This window comes from Rhagoletis zephyria, unplaced genomic scaffold (genome assembly GCF_001687245.7).
Source record: "Rhagoletis zephyria isolate East Lansing unplaced genomic scaffold, Rhagoletis_zephyria_1.1 Rzeph_scaffold_01055, whole genome shotgun sequence".
NCBI lineage: Eukaryota > Metazoa > Arthropoda > Insecta > Diptera > Tephritidae > Rhagoletis > Rhagoletis zephyria.
In genome coordinates, this window is record NW_016158139.1 from 88246 (window position 1) to 108536 (window position 20291).

The window sequence follows — 20291 nt, forward strand, 5'->3', positions numbered from 1 at the left end:
TCGTTCTCTTCTTGCTGATATTCCCCTTGCTCCCTTGTTGTTTTTCTCGTTGACTTCTCTCTTACTTATCGTTAATTTCTCGTTGACTTCTCAAAGTCCCTGCTCGGGCGCCATTTGTGACGAACTTTTGTAGTGCCGGGGTAAGCTAAGTCCGTCCAGGGTTCCTGAAATTGGAATTCCTACTTCTCTCCTTCAAAATGATAAATCTTCAATTTCAATCCATTTACTCTTTATTATTAAAATGTTTATTAAGAATTCCTATCAAGAACGCTTAAAGGCAGTGGGAGTGAATATCCCTCCACTAACCTTACCCGTCGGCGGGAGTGGTAACCTCCGCCGAATATAAGACTAAACGCAAATGAGGTGGAAACTCCCAGGTGCGCTTCGTTTGCCGGTAGTGTGTGCCCACCGACTAGTATACCTGCCTACTAGCGACTGCCTCCTTTTACAAAATATCTCCTCGCTTTTATACTCTTCTGCGCGCAGGCAGACTGTTATTCTACAATAACAATGCTTAACTACAAATGTTAAGAAATTAACAAACTTCAACTAGCAACAATTGAATACTGAATATAGTGTTGTACAATTCACCAAGTATATAAGTATATGTAAGTTCAATACAATTCAATTTATATAAGTAAATCTGATACAATTCAATTTAAACAATTCAATTAATTTAATTATTATAATTAACTCAATATAATACTTCATAAAAAAATAAATAATGTTGTGGAGACTCCAAAGCCCCTGGATTTGGGTCCTCACAAGTTATCGACCTCCAACGGTGTTGCGGAGGAATTTTTGTTGATGATGAGGTATTATAGTTGCTGGTTCGGTAAAACGATCCCTGCTGTCTTCTGTAGGTGTCGATCGCAAAAAGAAGAAGGATGGCAAAGCGGAGAATGCCTTTATAGGTTACACTGTAAGCAACTGCTGCCTGTCTATAGCTAACACTGGAATATTCAGGNAAAGAAGAAGGATGGCAAAGCGGAGAATGCCTATATAGGTTACACTGTAAGCAGCTGCTGCCTGTCTGTAGCTAACACTGGAATATTCAAGCAGGGGTGCTTTAATTCTGTGCAAGCACAGGGATGCATTTGAGATTAAAGGATGCGCAGGGATGCATGCTTCAAGTGGGCGCAAGTCATTTGAACAGATGTTATATTTTATTTCTGAGCCCATTTTGTTATCATAGTAATCATATCCTACTAATATAATAAATGTGAAAGTTTGTATTTTTGGGAAACCATCAGATGGAAACAAGCGAACGGTAGGGACACGAATTTCGATACGATACGATACCATATCGATACTTTTGGCATTCGATACCGATATTTTCTACTCGATNGTGGAAACAACTGAACGGTAGGGACACGAATTTCGATACGATACGATACCATATCGATACTTTTGGCATTCGATGCAGCCCTGTAATGTTGTACTGAACATTGAATTGTTTTACCTTTTGCAACCCTGTAATAACAACTGAGAATTGTATTTTTTGTAATAAACTGTCTTGAATTCTGAATTTTTAAAGAAAAGTCACGCGGTTTTTCACTTCACCTTAATTTTATAACAAGGTTCGTATTACTATTAATGTCTTCGCAACACTCACATTACAAGGATAATGTTATTAACAATTCTTTCCGATATAAATTGGGCTTTTAAGAGCAGAAATGTGTAATATAGTTAGGATTGCATGTGGTGGAATTTGAACCCGCGACCTCGGTATTTTAAGACAACACCACAATCTCTACGTGTTGTTACACAATATGTTAGTGTTTGACCGAGATTCCCCTCCGATTTGTAAAGTGCGCCTTAAGTTCTGAACACATTAAAAACGACGAGCTACGGGCCACAGGTTCCAATTTGTTATCTTCATTGTCTAAACGCTTTGTCGATGGCGACATGATTTTTTTGAATGCGTCGGCGACATCATGAATTTGTACGAGTTTGACATAAAAGAAGAGGAAGGACCTTATCTGTCGCTGGAAAAATAGAAATAGATCTAATCTGGCCACAACCACAGTCGTCGCGTTGCCCGGTCGGCACCAAAATATATATCTACATAAGATAGGGCTGCCAGATATCTCTGTTGCCAAACCGGGAAACTTTAGGGAGGGCCTCTCGATCCCTTCTCTTTCATTTCGACGTGCGAAAGGTGTAGTGAAATTTTATTTTGACAGACAACCAAAAACATAAAAACATGACATCATGAGATCATTACAAAGCACATAGAATTTTTCACAATGCATGAACCTTTTTTTATTCTTTATAAAAATATAGTTTATACTAAATATATGAAAAAAATCAAAAAAAAATTTTTAAACTTTGTGCTAAACTCGGCAAAATTAAATAAATTTGGATACAAATTTGCAACATTCTAATCAGACTTTATACAAATTTTTAAAATGAAGTTTTGCAGCCCATTAAATTTTNTTGTTAAACTTTGTGCTAAACTCGGCAAAATTAAATAAATTTGGATACAAATTTGCAACATTCTAAACAGACTTTATACAAATTTTTAAAATGAAGTTTTGCAGCCCATTAAATTTTAGTTAATTTTTTGTATTGTTTTTACTGAGAGTTTCTTCCATACAAACTATCTTCGATAATTCTTTTTATATGGAGGACACTGTCAGCAAAAAAAAAATGCTAAAAATCAAAGAAATTTGCTGGCAACTTCAGACTTGCACTTTATTAATTGGCCCAAAAGCTACATTTTCAAAATTTTTCTAGAAGATCTGATTAGAAATTGTGATCTGATGAAAGAGCCTCCGAGCAAATAATTTTGTACGGCACTGTACTCTAGGTNCCAAATGCTACATTTTCAAAATTTTTCTAGAAGATCTGATTAGAAATTGTGGTCTGATGAAAGAGCCTCCGAGCAAATAATTTTGTACGGCACTGTACTCTAGGTTTCATGAAAGAAAAAAACTTAAGTACAAGATAACATAAAAATATCAGTCATATTTTTCGTTGCTGTGAACTTGTTTCAAAACTTCTGTCTTTTCCTTAATGTAATTCTAAAACTCTGTGCACGTCATTTTGAACGTATTTAGGTACATATGGGAGGTTCCATGGGAAAGTGGACCACAGTGTGAAAATTAGTTTCTTTATAAAACTAACAAACGTGTGGATGAGACATAAGTAGAAATCTTGAATCATGCAAAAAATAACAAATTAAAGCTTTAGATGCAATTTTATTACCGTTTTTTACATTTTGAAATCAAGTTCTAAGTAATTTTTTTGATTGAGTTTAAAGTAGGTTGTGTTGAATGCACTTTCAAATAATCGCGGACTCGTCCATTATCTATATACCCTTGTGGTCAGCTGTTAAGTTAAGTTACATTTTGACCAGTTTTGGTTTTTTATTTTGTTAATCAAATGTTTATAGATTTTTTTTATGAAAGTCTAGCACATTACCTAACCAGAACCACATAAATCTGCATTTCAAACTCCTTACAAAAATTATAAAAATTCAACAAACTTTAACAATTACACCCAAAAATTTTAAACTTTTTGTTCAGAATTTTTAGGAATGCAGTTTTGTAGTCCATTAAATTTAAGTACGTAAAAGTTAAAATTTCAAGACGCTAGGAAATCGCGTTTATTTTTAATAATTTGTTTGGCTGACTGTGCAAAGCATTTTCTTCTATATAAATAAAAGGCACCATCCCAAGATAAAACGTGAGTGAATTTAACCCCTACTTGGTTTCTTATATTTTTTAATAACTAATCTTTATATATGGACCACACTAAAAGCTCCTTTTCATATAAAAATTCGTACGTGTCCTACCCGTGACAAACGTTGTCCCACCCGTGACAGAGGAATTTCGGATTTTTTGTATAATAAATCCATTATTTTTTTTGTACTTTTTGCTTTGTTTGTGTTCCTGGTTCTTTGTTTTATTATAAGACATCAAGTTCACTCAGAAAAATGAAATAAATTCGCAGAGTTTCCGTAAAATATATCTGCTCCAAAAAGCAGGTTCTTTTTTTTGTCCCACCCGTGACAGAAGAAATAAATCAAATTTTTTCCATATAAAAGTAAGCTTGAATTTTTTCGTATTTTGTAATAACTCATGTAATAGTCAATTAGGTGTAACTTTATCAAATTGTAGAATTGTTGAGTACTTTATACTTAAATTTAAGCAAGAAAGAACATTTTTTCTGTACAAATGTCCAACCCGTGACGGTGGAATCGCCCATATACGAATCATCAACTATTGCTTGTGCAAAGTTCAACTATCTCGAAATGTGACTATTTCACAAATTAAACCGGTGCACTGAGAGAAAGAAGTTTAGAATTAAAAAAGCGTGCTAAATTAAAAAAATACGCATATGAAAGAGCGCCAACCCAACCGTAATACATTTAAGTATAAAAATTTTAGTATTTAGTATACAAATATTCACTTCAAATACGCCCATATTAAAATGAAGCGATTTGCAATTACTGATTGCTTTTTCATAATTAAGTTAAAAAAATATTTAAATTCCATGCTGGTTGTAATGGGAATTGAGCCCTGACCCTCTGGAAATTAGCAAATTGTGGCAAGCATCTTCGCGCATACAGCTTCACCAGACATGTAATTGTGCATTTAAATGTTGCGTTTGAATCAACACCACGCGTGCGTGTTATGAAAGTATTATTTTTAAATACGAACATTTTTAAACGATAATCAAATAGAAAATATTCATGTTTACTATGCGTGATTTTCCTCAGTGAATTCATAACATTTTTCTGAATATTACAACGCGTTTTTTCAAATGAAAAACCGGGACACTAAAACGAATCCCGGGACATTTAAAGGTTGGACCGGGACACCGGGACAAATAGTCTAAAACCGGGACATGTCCGGGAAAACCGGGACGTCTGGCAGCCCTACATAAGAGTACGTGTTAAAATAATTTGACAGCTATAGTCCATAGCTCGTCGTTTTCATTGTGTTTGGGCTATTAATGTTGTGGCACAAAAGGGGTCCCTTCAGTTTTATGTCGACTTTGAACGGCGATTTTGTTTTAATGGGAAGCTGTTTTTCATTTTCAAGTTTTGAGCACTTCTAATCATTACACCACAGCGGCCCATATACGATACCTATATTCATATAAATTATTTGGATTTTGGTATCGATATTTGGAATATCGAGTCTTTTTATTCCGATATTAATGGAAGAGTACCATGTCGCTACTGAACGGATTTGCATGGAATTTTGTACACAGATGTCTTATGACCTACGTTGGTGAATAGGTTACTTTTTTGAAGGGTTGCCACCTGTTAAAAAGTTTAATTATAATAATACGCGGAAACGACTGAGCTGATTTGCATGAAATTTTGCACACAGATATCTTATGATCTACGTTGGAAAATAAGCTACTTTTTTAAGAGTTTCCACCTGTTAAAAAAGTTGAATTACATTAATTCGCGGAAATGACTTAACTGATTTGCATGACAGTTTGCACACGGAGAGCTTATGACCTTGATTGGAAAATAGGCTACTTTTTTGAGAGTTGCCATCTGCTAAATTGTTTAATTAAATTAATACGTGGAAACGTCCTCCTGAAATTATCTACTGGGTAGTACTTGTGTATGTGTCCTCAGCCGTGTACCTGATGAGAAACTGTCACTTTTTTTGGAATTTGCCTGAAAAAAATTAAAAAACTAAACAGAAAGAAGGAAAACTCACCAGATATTCAACATGTCAGAAAAAACGTTTTGTTATCAATTTTCGACTACTAATGACAGAAAGCTTAGTCTTTTTTTCATAGCAGAAATCTGCTAAATATTAGAGTGTCTGCATTTACCTTCATTGAAATAACAGGACAATAAAAGTGTGGGCCAGGGCACCAAGACAATTTGTCCAAATCAGGACATATACTGAAAAACCAGGACGTCTGGCAGACCTATGTGGATGTTTAAGATTAAAACGTCTCAGGACGTATTTTTGAATTTAACATTATCAGCCGCGATATACTACGTAAAAGGTGTTTAACATATACCTCGCTACAAGGGTGTCCACTAAGATCTCAAAAACGTATGAAAAGGCGCAAAGATACAGCCGGAAGCGGAAGGAGTTCGATTCTGACCTCTTTGATTTCGTTTGGGAGGCAACACAACCAACCCCTGGAAACGCGGATTCCATAGTGTCCAACATACAAAAAAAAACTTGCAGAAGCGTGTAATGCAACTATGCGTCGGTCAACACACCGATGCAATCGTAGGCCAGTCTACTGCTGGAACGATGAAATAGCTGAGCTAAGAAGAATAAGCAACGCAGCCAGACGCTGTCATCAGCGAAACTGCTTAAACCAATGTGAACCAATACTCAGAGATCGATACAAGCGGCGCAGAGAGAATCTTAAAATAGCCATTGCTTGCAGCAAAAAACAATGCTTCGAAAAGCTTTGCGAAGATGCAAATGTTGACCCATGGGGAAACGCCTGCAAAGTGTGTATGTCTAAACCTGGCACCAAACCCCAGCAGCCCACAAACATAATTTTTTAACGGAAATCGTGGAAACTCTTTTTCTAAAAGACGATATTATTACAACGGCAGCATCTACATATCAATCCGCAAGGCAACCGACCCCAATTACAGTCGAAGAATTGTTAGAAGTTACAAAGAATATTAAATATAGTACGGCACCTGGGGTAAATAGTATAGCCAACAAAGCTCTGAAAGCAGATATAATCTAAAAACAAAACTGGTTTGTAGATATATATAATGCATGTCTGCTAGAATGTATATTTTGAGCACCGTGGAAAGTAAAACGTTTAGTGCTACTATTAAAGCCAAAAAAGAACCCTGATGAACCCTCGTCATATCGCCCATTATGTATGTTGGACACTATCGGCAAATTATATGAAAAGCTAATATGCAACCGTTTACAGACAGTAATTGCAACCGCTGGTGGGTTATCCGAAACGCAATACGGATTCAGAAAGAAAAGATTGATTATCGATGGCACGAAAAGAGTAGAGTCTGCCGTGAGCGGCAAAAGATGGAAATGCTGATCCAAAAAATATTGCGGCGTTGTAACATTAGACGTACATAATGGGCTAATTAATCAATGCCCTTCGTGAAATGAGTACTCCTCTCTCAGGTACGATACAGATGAAGGCCTTAGAAGTATGCATATCCAGAATGGTCAGTTTTAGGCCCTTTTCTCTGGACAATTATGTACGATGGTGTCCTAAAACAACAGCAACCAGATTCAGTGAAACTGATTGCGTACGCCGATGATCTTGTAGTAGCTGCGGTCGCTAAACATCTCGAAGACCTGCGCCGCACCTGCAATGCATCTATTTGTGGAATATGAAATTGGTTCTCAACGATGGGTTTACAACTTTCCGAGCACAAAACTGAGGTTCTACTCATAAGTACAAGAAAAATTCTGTGGTCATAAGCAATAACCGCCTAAGTCGACTTAAGAAATAATTGAGTAATATATGCTATCGTTTTTTGCAACTACTATTCCATGTGTATGTGAAACTCGCATATCGTTACCTACGCTATTTAAAAGTTATAGATAAAAATATTTTGGTTTCCCCATAAGGTTAACATTACAATCCAAATCCTTAAAGCGTTTTTTCGCGAATTCAGGTTTTTCGACTTAGGACATTATTGCTTATGACAGAATTAGAGAAAGGATAAGCATTATGGTGGAAGACTATGAGATAATATCCCAGCCCTCCCTCAAATATCTAGGAGTAATACTAGACTCGAAGCACAACTTCAAAGAGCATTTGTTGTACATAACAGAAAACGCTACAAAATCTTACGGCGCCTTTTCACAAACGTGGCAGCAGCGATGGGGAACCTCATCAAAGGGTCGGTGGACACACAGACTGATACCTAATGTCTACAACTGGACAAATAGGAGAAACGGGGACCCCAATTTCCACCTAATGCTGACGACACTAGTCTATAACGTCCGACTTGTCGTCAAGTCATAGAAAATGCAGATCACGTTATGTTCTCATTCCCACGTTTCTTGTATGTTAGAAATAGCTTAGAAAATGCACCAGAAAGTAGGCTCGCGGCGGAAAATTTGACTGCGAGTATGTGTCAGGCCTATGAAAATTCGAAAGCTGTCTGCAATGCGTCAGCTATAATTATGACTGAATTATGACACTCAGATAATCTCAGACATCAGTCCGTCCATTATACTGAGGGGACTTAATTGTCCTATATCACTCCTATGCAGTGTTGCCAGAACTTTTGGACCAACCGACTAAATTGGCAAAAAATACCGGCTAAAAACGGCTAAACTGTTTCAACTAANAGACTTAATTGTCCTATATCACTCCTATGCAGTGTTGCCAGAACTTTTGGACCAACCGACTAAATTGGCAAAAAATACCGGCTAAAACCGGCTAAACTGTTTCAACTAAATTTCACGTGTTTTATTTAAATAGATCACAAGTAGAAACACTAGTTCTTGGAGAGGTTGCAAGTTCAAGCTGGAACAAATTTTGAAATTAGGAAAAACATATGATTGTGGCACATGGTTGGATTTTTTGTCGAAGATAGTTTGAATAAACAAGTTTGTTAAACTTAAAAATTTACAAACTTGAGCGATTTAAAATGAAAAATGTAATTAAATACTTGTTTACTTAATTAATTTAGTTAATTTCAAAGATTTGAAAGGTACTCGGCTAAAAAAACAGTATTCGTTATCCGAGTACAATCTCAACCAGAGTAGATATAGGAAACCCAACAGTTATAGGGCATTCCCACGAGGCGATTTTACAGGCAACAAAAGTTGAATGAGACGAGGCGATTTTCGATTCAACACCAATTACAATTTACATTATTTAAAATGAATTTAAATCGCAATATTTTATCAATTGGCGTAAATTTGGTAAGCCAAGCGTTGGTAAAGTGTTTTAGCGAAGCTGACACAAACATGGGTGCTTTTCGTACACCTCCAAAAACGTAATCACATTAATTTAATTTATTTTAAATTATAATATTTTNTTACTATTTACATTATTTAAAATGAATTTAAATCGCAATATTTTATCAATTGGCGTAAATTTGGTAAGCCAAGCGTTGGTAAAGTGTTTTAGCGAAGCTGACACAAACATGGGTGCTTTTCGTACACCTCCAAAAACGTAATCACATTAATTTAATTTATTTTAAATTATAATATTTTTCCCAAATTTAATAAAACAAGTTTTACCAAGCCATCGCTAGAATACAATTTCAAAATGGTGGTATGTATCAGGGATGGGCGTAATCAGGAAAATGAATAATTGAATAAAAAAAAAATAAGAATAAGTTTTCATTCATCATTTCAACATTTTTGAATGACGAATAAATTTATATTCTTCATTCAAGCACTTTCGAATTTTAGTTTTTTTTTTGAACTCATATATTTTTATTGCGATCTGTTTTTTTTCTTTTTAACATAAAGCAATATTTGAAACTTAAATACTAAATAAGAAAATAATCATGTATGGAGTACACCCAGTGGCGCAACCATATTCTATTCGCAGGTATTCAATGTTATTAGAGATCTAATATTGATTTCCTTTTAAGGCGCAGGAATGACACTGTATGAGAAGTTAGTGTAGAAATAAGAGGATTTGGGTGATCATGAATTTTTTGTCGGTGCGCCAAGACGTGCTTTTTTATTTCGGAAGCAACAGTAGGGATTTTAAGGTCACGGTGTATTTGGTTGCTTGTGACATAGAGCGGAGTTTTTGATTGGAATCTTTGGAGTATTTCTATATTGGAGGTTGCTGCNGGCTAAAAAAACAGTATTCGTTATCCGAGTACAATCTCAACCAGAGTAGATATAGGAAACCCAACAGTTATAGGGCATTCCCACGAGGCGATTTTACAGGCAACAAAAGTTGAATGAGAAGTTGAAAGTGGAAAAGTTGCCATCCCTATTCAGACGAGGCGATTTTCGATTCAACACCAATTACTATTTACATTATTTAAAATGAATTTAAATCGCAATATTTTATCAATTGGCGTAAATTTGGTAAGCCAAGCGTTGGTAAAGTGTTTTAGCGAAGCTGACACAAACATGGGTGCTTTTCGTACACCTCCAAAAACGTAATCACATTAATTTAATTTATTTTAAATTATAATATTTTTCCCAAATTTAATAAAACAAGTTTTACCAAGCCATCGCTAGAATACAATTTCAAAATGGTGGTATGTATCAGGGATGGGCGTAATCAGGAAAATGAATAATTGAATAAAAAAAAAATAAGAATAAGTTTTCATTCATCATTTCAACATTTTTGAATGACGAATAAATTTATATTCTTCATTCAAGCACTTTCGAATTTTAGTTTTTTTTTTGAACTCATATATTTTTATTGCGATCTGTTTTTTTTCTTTTTAACATAAAGCAATATTTGAAACTTAAATACTAAATAAGAAAATAATCATGTATGGAGTACACCCAGTGGCGCAACCATATTCTATTCGCAGGTATTCAATGTTATTAGAGATCTAATATTGATTTCCTTTTAAGGCGCAGGAATGACACTGTATGAGAAGTTAGTGTAGAAATAAGAGGATTTGGGTGATCATGAATTTTTTGTCGGTGCGCCAAGACGTGCTTTTTTATTTCGGAAGCAACAGTAGGGATTTTAAGGTCACGGTGTATTTGGTTGCTTGTGACATAGAGCGGAGTGCGCACAATCATTCTTAGAGTTTTTGATTGGAATCTTTGGAGTATTTCTATATTGGAGGTTGCTGCAGAGCCCCATAATTGTATTCCGTATGTCCATACTGGTTTTAAAGCACATGAATAGAGTAAGAGCTTACTCTCGAGTGAGACTTGAGACTTCGGGTTCAGTAACCAATGTAAATTTCTAAGCTTCATTCCCAGTGCTTTGCGTTTAGTGAAAGTATGAGTTTTCCACGTAAGCTTGCTGTCGCGGTGCATGCCTAAGTATTTTGCCGCATCACGCTGTGGAATATCCACGTTATTGAGTTTTACGGGCGGGCAGGTTTTACGTTTAAGGGAGAACGTAACCTGGACAGACTTTGTTTCATTTGGCTTAGTTCGCCAATCTTTCAGCCATTGTGTTATTTTGTTGAGGCCATTTTGGAGTTTAACCGAGGCGAGTTTTCGAAGGGTGTCCATTGCAAGAATTGCAGTATCATCTGCAAATGTACCAAAAATTGCTCCTTCGGATGCTGGTAAATCATATGTGTATAACAGGTAAAGGACGGGATCCATCACACTGCCTTGAGGTACACCAGCTGAATTTTCGTAGAGTTCAGACTGCTCCTCGCCTTGCTTAACAAAGAAAAATCGATTTTTGAGATAGGACTCGATAAAGATATAATAGTTTATCGGAAGGGTACTCTTTATTTTGTAAAGTAAGCCATCATGCCATACTCGACCGAAAGCTTGAGATATATCGAGGAATGCAGCTGTACAATACTTTTTGTGCTCGAATGCAGTGTGAATACAGTTTACAAGCCTGTGAACTTGTTCGATTGTGCTGTGTTTTTTCCTAAAACCGAATTGGTGATTAGGGATAATCTTTCTTTGTTCTATTGCTGGCATCAATCTTTTGAGAAAAAGAGTCTCAAGAATTTTAGAGGCGATGGGTAGCAAACCGATATGACTCAACTCTGTCTGCACTTTTTCCTGGTTTAGGACTCATTTTTACCTGGGAAACTTTCCATTGAGGTGGAACGGAACCAGATGAGAGAACTGCGTTATAAATATAAGTCAGGAAAGTGATTCCTTCTTCCGGGAGCTGTTTTAATATTTCTCCAGAGATTAGATCGTAACTGGGAGCCTTCTTAGCTTTGAGTTTTTTGATCGCTTCCTTAACCTCTGCTTTAGATAATTTTTTTATGGGTGGGTCCATTTGGTAGGGTTGTTGGAGAGTCTGTCTTACTGTTTGTGCAGTATAGGGAGAGGGTTCAATTTCATGCCGAGCAAACACATTTTTTAGGTGACGTGCAAATGTGCTTGCTTTTTCGAGATTACTTTTAGCCCATTGGCTGTTTTCCATTCTGATAGCGGGTTGTGCCAGAGTTGGCCTCTTTAATTTTTTTGCTGCTTTCCAGAGGGAATAATCGCTGGCAGCTGTAGCGCAGGGAACTGCGTTCTTTTTGCAAGATTTCTTTGAGCTCTCTCGTTAGCGTATTTAATCTTGTTTTGTCTTCAGGATGTCTAGTCTGCTGCCACTTCTTTCTAGCCTGGCGTTTTTTGGTCAGTTTTTCTTTTACAAGAGAAGAGATTCTTGTACGCTGTGATTTGCTTAGAATGGGTGCTGATCTCCAAGCAGCTTGTTGGATGCAGTAATTGAAGTGTTTAACAGCTGCAATGATATCTTCGCTACATTTCAGCGAGTGGTTCAAATTTAATTTTGAAGATGTTAGGCTTTGGAAGAGATTGCAGTCAGTTCTGTTGTTGTGAAGGGAACATTGAGAGTTTGAGTCAACAAGGTTATTGCTTAGAGTGACCATTACGGGAGAATGGTCTGAGGATAAATCGAATCAGGGATTACATATTATNAGATTAGATCGTAACTGGGAGCCTTCTTAGCTTTGAGTTTTTTGATCGCTTCCTTAACCTCTGCTTTAGATAATTTTTTTATGGGTGGGTCCATTTGGTAGGGTTGTTGGAGAGTCTGTCTTACTGTTTGTGCAGTATAGGGAGAGGGTTCAATTTCATGCCGAGCAAACACATTTTTTAGGTGACGTGCAAATGTGCTTGCTTTTTCGAGATTACTTTTAGCCCATTGGCTGTTTTCCATTCTGATAGCGGGTTGTGCCAGAGTTGGCCTCTTTAATTTTNACTGTTTGTGCAGTATAGGGAGAGGGTTCAATTTCATGCCGAGCAAACACATTTTTTAGGTGACGTGCAAATGTGCTTGCTTTTTCGAGATTACTTTTAGCCCATTGGCTGTTTTCCATTCTGATAGCGGGTTGTGCCAGAGTTGGCCTCTTTAATTTTTTTGCTGCTTTCCAGAGGGAATAATCGCTGGCAGCTGTAGCGCAGGGAACTGCGTTCTTTTTGCAAGATTTCTTTGAGCTCTCTCGTTAGCGTATTTAATCTTGTTTTGTCTTCAGGATGTCTAGTCTGCTGCCACTTCTTTCTAGCCTGGCGTTTTTTGGTCAGTTTTTCTTTTACAAGAGAAGAGATTCTTGTACGCTGTGATTTGCTTAGAATGGGTGCTGATCTCCAAGCAGCTTGTTGGATGCAGTAATTGAAGTGTTTAAGAGCTGCAATGATATCTTCGCTAGATTTCAGCGAGTGGTTCAAATTTAATTTTGAAGATGTTAGGCTTTGGAAGAGATTGCAGTCAGTTCTGTTGTTGTGAAGGGAACATTGAGAGTTTGAGTCAACAAGGTTATTGCTTAGAGTGACCATTACGGGAGAATGGTCTGAGGATAAATCGAATCAGGGATTACATATTATTTCATTATCTGAAATACCTTTAAACACGCAAAAGTCTATTAAGTCTGGAATTTTTTTGGTATCGGTTGGCCAATACGTTGGTGAGCCTGAGAAGGCTGAGTGAAGATTTAATCTTGCCATAGCCGCAAAGATTTGTCGGCCTTTAGGAGGGATGGGGCGAGACCCCCACTGTGGGTGTTTTGCGTTGTAGTCTCCTCCAGCTAAAAACCTCTTTCCTAGAGTTTGAAGAATTTAACACTCATGCTTGGGTGGGCTATATACTGCTGAGATTGTTATTTGGCCTTTCAAGTCCTCGACAACTATATTAGTAGCTTGGATAGTTTCTGTGCAGTATGAGTTAATATTAAAGTGTTTAATATTGTTTTTTATTAATATAGCTGAGCCAGCATGTGCTTTTTTATCGGGATGCATTTTGTGATAGAGTTTGTAATTCGGTATTTGAAAATAGCTCTTTTCTTTTTTTTAGCGTTTTAACCTCGAGTACGTGTTTTGATAGGCCATTAGCATTCCACAGGAGAATATTCATGGGATTGTAGGGATGCCGGACTTCGTCGTAAGGGTGACGAGAAGATTCATCATAGTTGTGATTTGTTGCATAACTTGCTTGAGAAGCATTATCATTTCTCGCATTTCGCTTGAGGCATCAGAGGCGTTTTCTTTTGATTGAGGGATTGAGTTACTATGACTCGAATCTTGTGTGCTTTTCAACATTTGGGAGTAAGAAAGTAAATTTCTACGGCAGTATGCTTTTGTGTGTCCATACTGTTGACAGTTAGCGCATTGCGGGATTTCGCGTTTTGGGCGTGGGGGTTCAAATACAATTTTTGTGTTGAAGAGATATTTGATATCGTATATTTCCTTGTTAGTAGGGTTTGCTTTTAGCTCTACAATGAACTTTGGTAGCGGTTTTTTCGTGTTTCTGTGTTTCATATTGTAAATGCTAATAGGGATATGACCGAGATTTTGTAGGGCTTCAGCGATTTCTTCGATGCCAATAGACGAGTGCATATTTCTGAGTATAACTTTGAAATTTATTTCTTGTTTTGGCTTGTATGTATAAAACTCAGTGTTTTTTTGCTCTAGTTGCTGAACAATTGTTTNTCAGGGATTACATATTATTTCATTATCTGAAATACCTTTAAACACGCAAAAGTCTATTAAGTCTGGAATTTTTTTGGTATCGGTTGGCCAATACGTTGGTGAGCCTGAGAAGGCTGAGTGAAGATTTAATCTTGCCATAGCCGCAAAGAGTTGTCGGCCTTTAGGAGGGATGGGGCGAGACCCCCACTGTGGGTGTTTTGCGTTGTAGTCTCCTCCAGCTAAAAACCTCTTTCCTAGAGTTTGAAGAATTTAACACTCATGCTTGGGTGGGCTATATACTGCTGAGATTGTTATTTGGCCTTTCAAGTCCTCGACAACTATATTAGTAGCTTGGATAGTTTCTGTGCAGTATGAGTTAATATTAAAGTGTTTAATATTGTTTTTTATTAATATAGCTGAGCCAGCATGTGCTTTTTTATCGGGATGCATTTTGTGATAGAGTTTGTAATTCGGTATTTGAAAATAGCTCTTTTCTTTTTTTTAGCGTTTTAACCTCGAGTACGTGTTTTGATAGGCCATTAGCATTCCACAGGAGANGAACAAAGCATACTTTTAGGCTGCCTGTACATCCACTACTGTTTTGTTGCTAGCACTTTCGTTTGTTTCTTTTCAACTCGGCGGAGTCTTACTTGAGAATTTATCACTCGCGCNAGCCTTAGGTCATACAGAATTGGAGCAATTTCGGATAAAAGCTTCGTTAGGGGGGTAATCTTGCTTACTTCATCAACGAAGATTGGTGGGGGCTTGGGATTATTTTCTTTGGGCCTTGGGTCTTCATCGTTTTCTATTTCAAGAGATGACAATCTATTTTTTTTAGTCTGGGATTCGCCTAGCCAGTATTTATCAAGTTTTGCTTGTTTTTTGGTATTTGATGGCTTACCTGGGCTTTCTCGTGGCCTCTTTTTGGGTTATACTGTGGTCCATTCCTTACCTGGGGTAGGTTTATCATTTGAGGCTTGCTTTTGGTAGAGTAATTGTAATTGCTTTTGAAGTAGCTCAATTTGATCCTGGATATTTGGATTTTCCACGAATTTGTTGACTGTCTTGAGATCGTCAGTTGTTGTTGCCGTTTCTGTTCTTTCCTTTCCGGATGTTGTTGTTGCTTTTCCTGTTGTGTCTCTGATTTTTGCGGTGTTTCGGGCTGCAGAGGAAGTTGGGATTCTTGGTTCTGTTGTGACCTTTGTTGTCTATGCTGTTGTTGTTGTGGCTGAGACGATTCCTGCCCTCCCCCTTTGGGAGGGGTACGATTTAAGGGAATTTTGAAACTGGGTGTTTTTGGGGTATTTTTATCTTTTATTTTTTTTAAGTATAAATATACTATGGCAACCCTGAAGTAGTGTCAATACTTAGAAGTGCCCAGAACAAAGCATACTTTTAGGCTGCCTGTACATCCACTACTGTTTTGTTGCTAGCACTTTCGTTTGTTTCTTTTCAACTCGGCGGAGTCTTACTTGAGAATTTATCACTCGCGCAGGTACAATTTTTTAATTTTAAACATCAAGCTCCACTTTCCCTCAGAAGTTTTAAAGCAGTCTTTAGTGTCAATTGTTGTTAAATATTCACTGTATTATTTTCTTGTCTTTTACTGTTTTTTTGGATTGATTTATCACATTGTTGCACTATGTGAAATTTCACGACCACTCGGTAGGGTTACCAATCACCATCTGAATGGTATTAAATTTCCATTCATCAATCAAGTAATTTCAAATAAGAATAAATTTTTATTCTTAATTCAAGCACTTTCGAATGATAAATACATTTTTATTCATCATTCAAGAATTTCAAATAACAAATAAATTTTTATTCTTCATTCAAGCACTTTCGAATGATGAATAAATTTTCATTCATCATTCAAGTAATTTCAAATCAAATAAAACACCTCTTTGAGGTAAAATTTTCGAGTGACGAAAGCTGAACTAGAAACACAAAATTTATGATATCAATTTCGTGACGAAAATTATACCCATTTTTTAACTGCCTTGGAAACGTACGGAAAATCTTTTTTATTCATACGAATCGTTGCAAAAGTTCTGTTTTTTATTTTGTGTTTCTAGCAGTAAACGGAATTTCGCAACCTTCCGAATAAATAAAAAAGGGATTTTCCGTACGTTTCAAAGGCAGTTAAACAATGCGAATAATTTTCGTCACGAAATTGATATCATAAATGTTGTGTTTCTAGTTCAGCTTTCGTCACTCGAAAATTTTACCTCAAAGAGGTGTTTTATTTGATATCAATTATTTTGGGGTAGCAAATTTAAAATCGACGAAAATTCATAACAATAATCTAGATGTTTTATTTTTCTCAAATAAATTGCTAAACATATTATCTAAATCTACACATCGTAAAGCATCTTATAGTGGAGACACGAACGCAAATCAATTTAGCTCTATATCTTTCCATCTAGTAGCCGGAACTCAATATATAAGGTATCGTTAAAAAGGTATTGGCCTATAATCTAACACTAAATATAATTGGCATACCCACATACCCCCTTAAACCGGCAAAAGCAAAAAAACTTTTTTGTTTCACAAAAGTTTAGCCTAATTTTTATGAATTCAGATAATGATTTGGGAAATTTGAATACGTTTTCTGCACACACTCTGCAAGACCTTTCCAACGATACCTCAACCATGTGATTGGACGTCGTGTATATATATTAGAGTCCAGCGCAAGTGTATTTGCCGCATTTCGTTCAATAAGGTCGGTGTTATGCAGAAATTTTGTTTGGCAAACTGCGTGCAATTGTTGTTGCAGCAAACTCGGAGAGAGCGAGTTTGGCGACTCTCACAGCAAACTAATTTTGTTTGGTCAAACTGCAGCAAATTCGGTGTTGTCATATACAAAAATTTTAGACAATTGTTGCTATACACATAAAATTGCCGTGATACCGAAAGCCAGAGAACTTAATTTATGCTGTAGGAGCTTCAAAGATTAGGGCACAGTTAATTGCCTATACGATATCATAAAAAATATATTACTTGTGCGCATTATGTACATCTGAAATTCTCATTTCGTGCTGGCAATAGCCATGAAAACCATAATGAACGTGCAACCCTGTGCCAAACTCGGCATAACCACCTCCGAGCAAACTAAGCAGCCGCCATTTAATTTGGCAAACAAAAGTTTGTCTGCATAACACCGACCTAAGTACTCCTTGCATTGTACTCTACTCCCAACACATTGTTACTCTTTTTCCGCATACATACCCTATTTGGCGTTGAGAGAGTAAATACTTGACGTACTTGCTATTACTCCACCAAAGTAAGTACTCTACTTTCTCTCATCGCGTACGAGAGATATTTGCTGCTGCCAAAAGGGAGTAGCAAATCTACTCTCTGTATACTTGTACTACGGTAAGTACTTGCGTATTAATTTCAGTTCTGGTTGTTAGCCTACTAGTTGATATCGTTTGCGGCGCTGGTCAGTGAAATTAAAAGAGTAAAAATAGAATATGGAAATTGACGATGTAAGGAAATGTTTACGACCTTATTTATAAAAAAATAACGTAGATTTAGACATATGTTTAATGTGACATTTTCATAAAACTTTTGTATTCAAGCAGCTTTTTAAATCTATGTATGTACTTAAATTTTTATGAAAGTATTATTTCTCGTTTCTAATTTTCTATAAAACTATTTGCAGTCATTAACCATCAAATAAGTTGTCAAAAACGATAACTTAAGCAATGCTGCTATACGAAATAAAATTATTAGTGGCAAATCAAAATTTTGAAAAGTGCCGATTTTCACATTCGACGAGATGTACGAGCATTTTTTTCTTAAGAGCTGCATACTGATTTAAAAATTTTTTATAGAAGCAAATTTATTTTCCATTTATTTTGCGTAATTTTATATGAATTTCTAGTTTTTCTTGAGAGCCTTTACAAATAAAAAAAATTTCGGAATATGTACATATGTACATACATACGCAGCCATATAACTTGATTTCTAGAGAAACGAATTTTCATTTGGCACGTTCAGAAGGCGCAACAGCTCAGTAACTGGTGCGATTGCACCTTCTGAACGCGTTGTTGCGTACTTCTGATCAACTGAATAGTTGCGTGTTAGATGATCGTAATATTTTTCTGATCATTTGACACAACATGTTGGTGTGTACCTTTGAGAGTTGAATTTGGACAGCTAATGTATAAAGTCGTTCAGAAGACGCATAACGATCACTGATTTTTTTCTGAACCTACCCATTGATAACTTTTTTTTTTTGATAACACTGCGACAGCTCAAATTGGTATTGAGTAAAATTGGTATTGAGTAAATAGATTTTTTGAATTTCATTGAGTTTTTTTTAATAAATACTAAAATGAGAGGTGTATGATTGGCGAAAGAAATACTATCCGATTTTTTTAAATCGAAACTACATTTTTACATATGTACATATGTACGTGCATACATAAATATATTTAATATGAAATTGAAATTTTCACATCAATTTGCGCTATCTTCAAACCCATGGTTTCAATTGTACGCATATCGTCAGGGTTTTCCCAACAACTTGGTTTTGCTGCAGTGAAGCGACAGAACAAGTGACGAGAAAAAATATATGAGGACACTTATATATGTATCTATGCACATACGTATCTATGTACATACGTATCTATGCACACACATACGTATCTATGCACATACATACATATGTACTTAGGTATGTATATCAGCATTTTAGTTGAAAGTACGTTTTGCTCGTCGCGCTCTTCATCGCTCCACTACTAATCCTGTCCTTAGTTTTATTCAGATACCACAAATGCACGATCCAGAAAATTCTTCTATCATTCTTGCCACAAATGTATGTTTTCTTCGAAAATACTCAAGTACTACCAGTAGAGTACTCTACTGTCAAATACCTTTTACTCGCAGTAGTTGCGGAAGGCAAAGTAAATACTCTACGCGTCTTGCTATTGATCGGTAGTTTACGTACGCTTGCAGAAACTGGTTTATGCTTAATACTAAAATTTTTCAACTTATGTAGTACAAACCTCCAGTTCTTTATCCTCAATTACTTCCACGTTGTGCAAATCACTGCAAACAGATCCTCCTAAAAACAGCTGACCCTTAAGTTTAGGATTTTCTGGGTCAGTAACATCGTATTGACGCACGTCACCATGCAACCAGCAACTCAAATACAGAAATTTATCGTCCAATGATAGAATTATGTCGGAAACCATACCATGTAAAAGATGTGCGTCCTCACCATTAATTGAGATAAGTTTCGGTGGTATATCGATTGCTTTTTTTGCGACAAATTCGTCAGAATCAAACATCTTTTTAAAATAAAATATATTTGCATACAAGCAGGCACCCACAAATCCATCCGGACGTTTTGGATCATGCATAAAACGAACTTCAAGTGGAGTTATACCATCGGGACCCAAATCAATAGTTTGATATAAGGTATGTGAAGACCAGTTATAAAAATTCAACCGGCAGCCATATTGATTTAAATCATTCAAGTCTTCATTCCGCCAGCCTCTAAAACAGTAGGAGAATAAATAAGGTGATTGTAAGCTCATTTTCGTGCAATACATAAGTTAATAAATAATAAATAAGTTAACAATAATTAGGGTCCAAATTATTTTAAAGTACCGATTTTAATTCAATATTGGGAAAATTGCCATGATAAAGTTGATTAAGTACGTACCCGTGGGCATAGCCAGAACGAAATTCAGGGGGAGCAGGCGGGGGGCTCCCATACAAACAAATTTTATTTCAAAACGAATATAATTTTTATACCCGAGCGCACTTGTGCACAAGGGTATTATAACT

At 36.3% G+C, this 20291-nt stretch overlaps 1 protein-coding gene across 1 annotated transcript in view; it reads right to left on the reverse strand.

Moving 5' to 3' along the window:
• LOC108362618 (selenium-binding protein 1-A) overlaps positions 1-20291 on the reverse strand; it is a 156893-nt gene that overhangs the window by 85764 nt on the left and 50838 nt on the right. The window contains exon 3 of the mRNA XM_017615675.1: positions 19505-19997. Coding sequence (XP_017471164.1) covers positions 19505-19997 — 493 coding nt within the window. The remainder of the gene's footprint in view (positions 1-19504; positions 19998-20291) is intronic.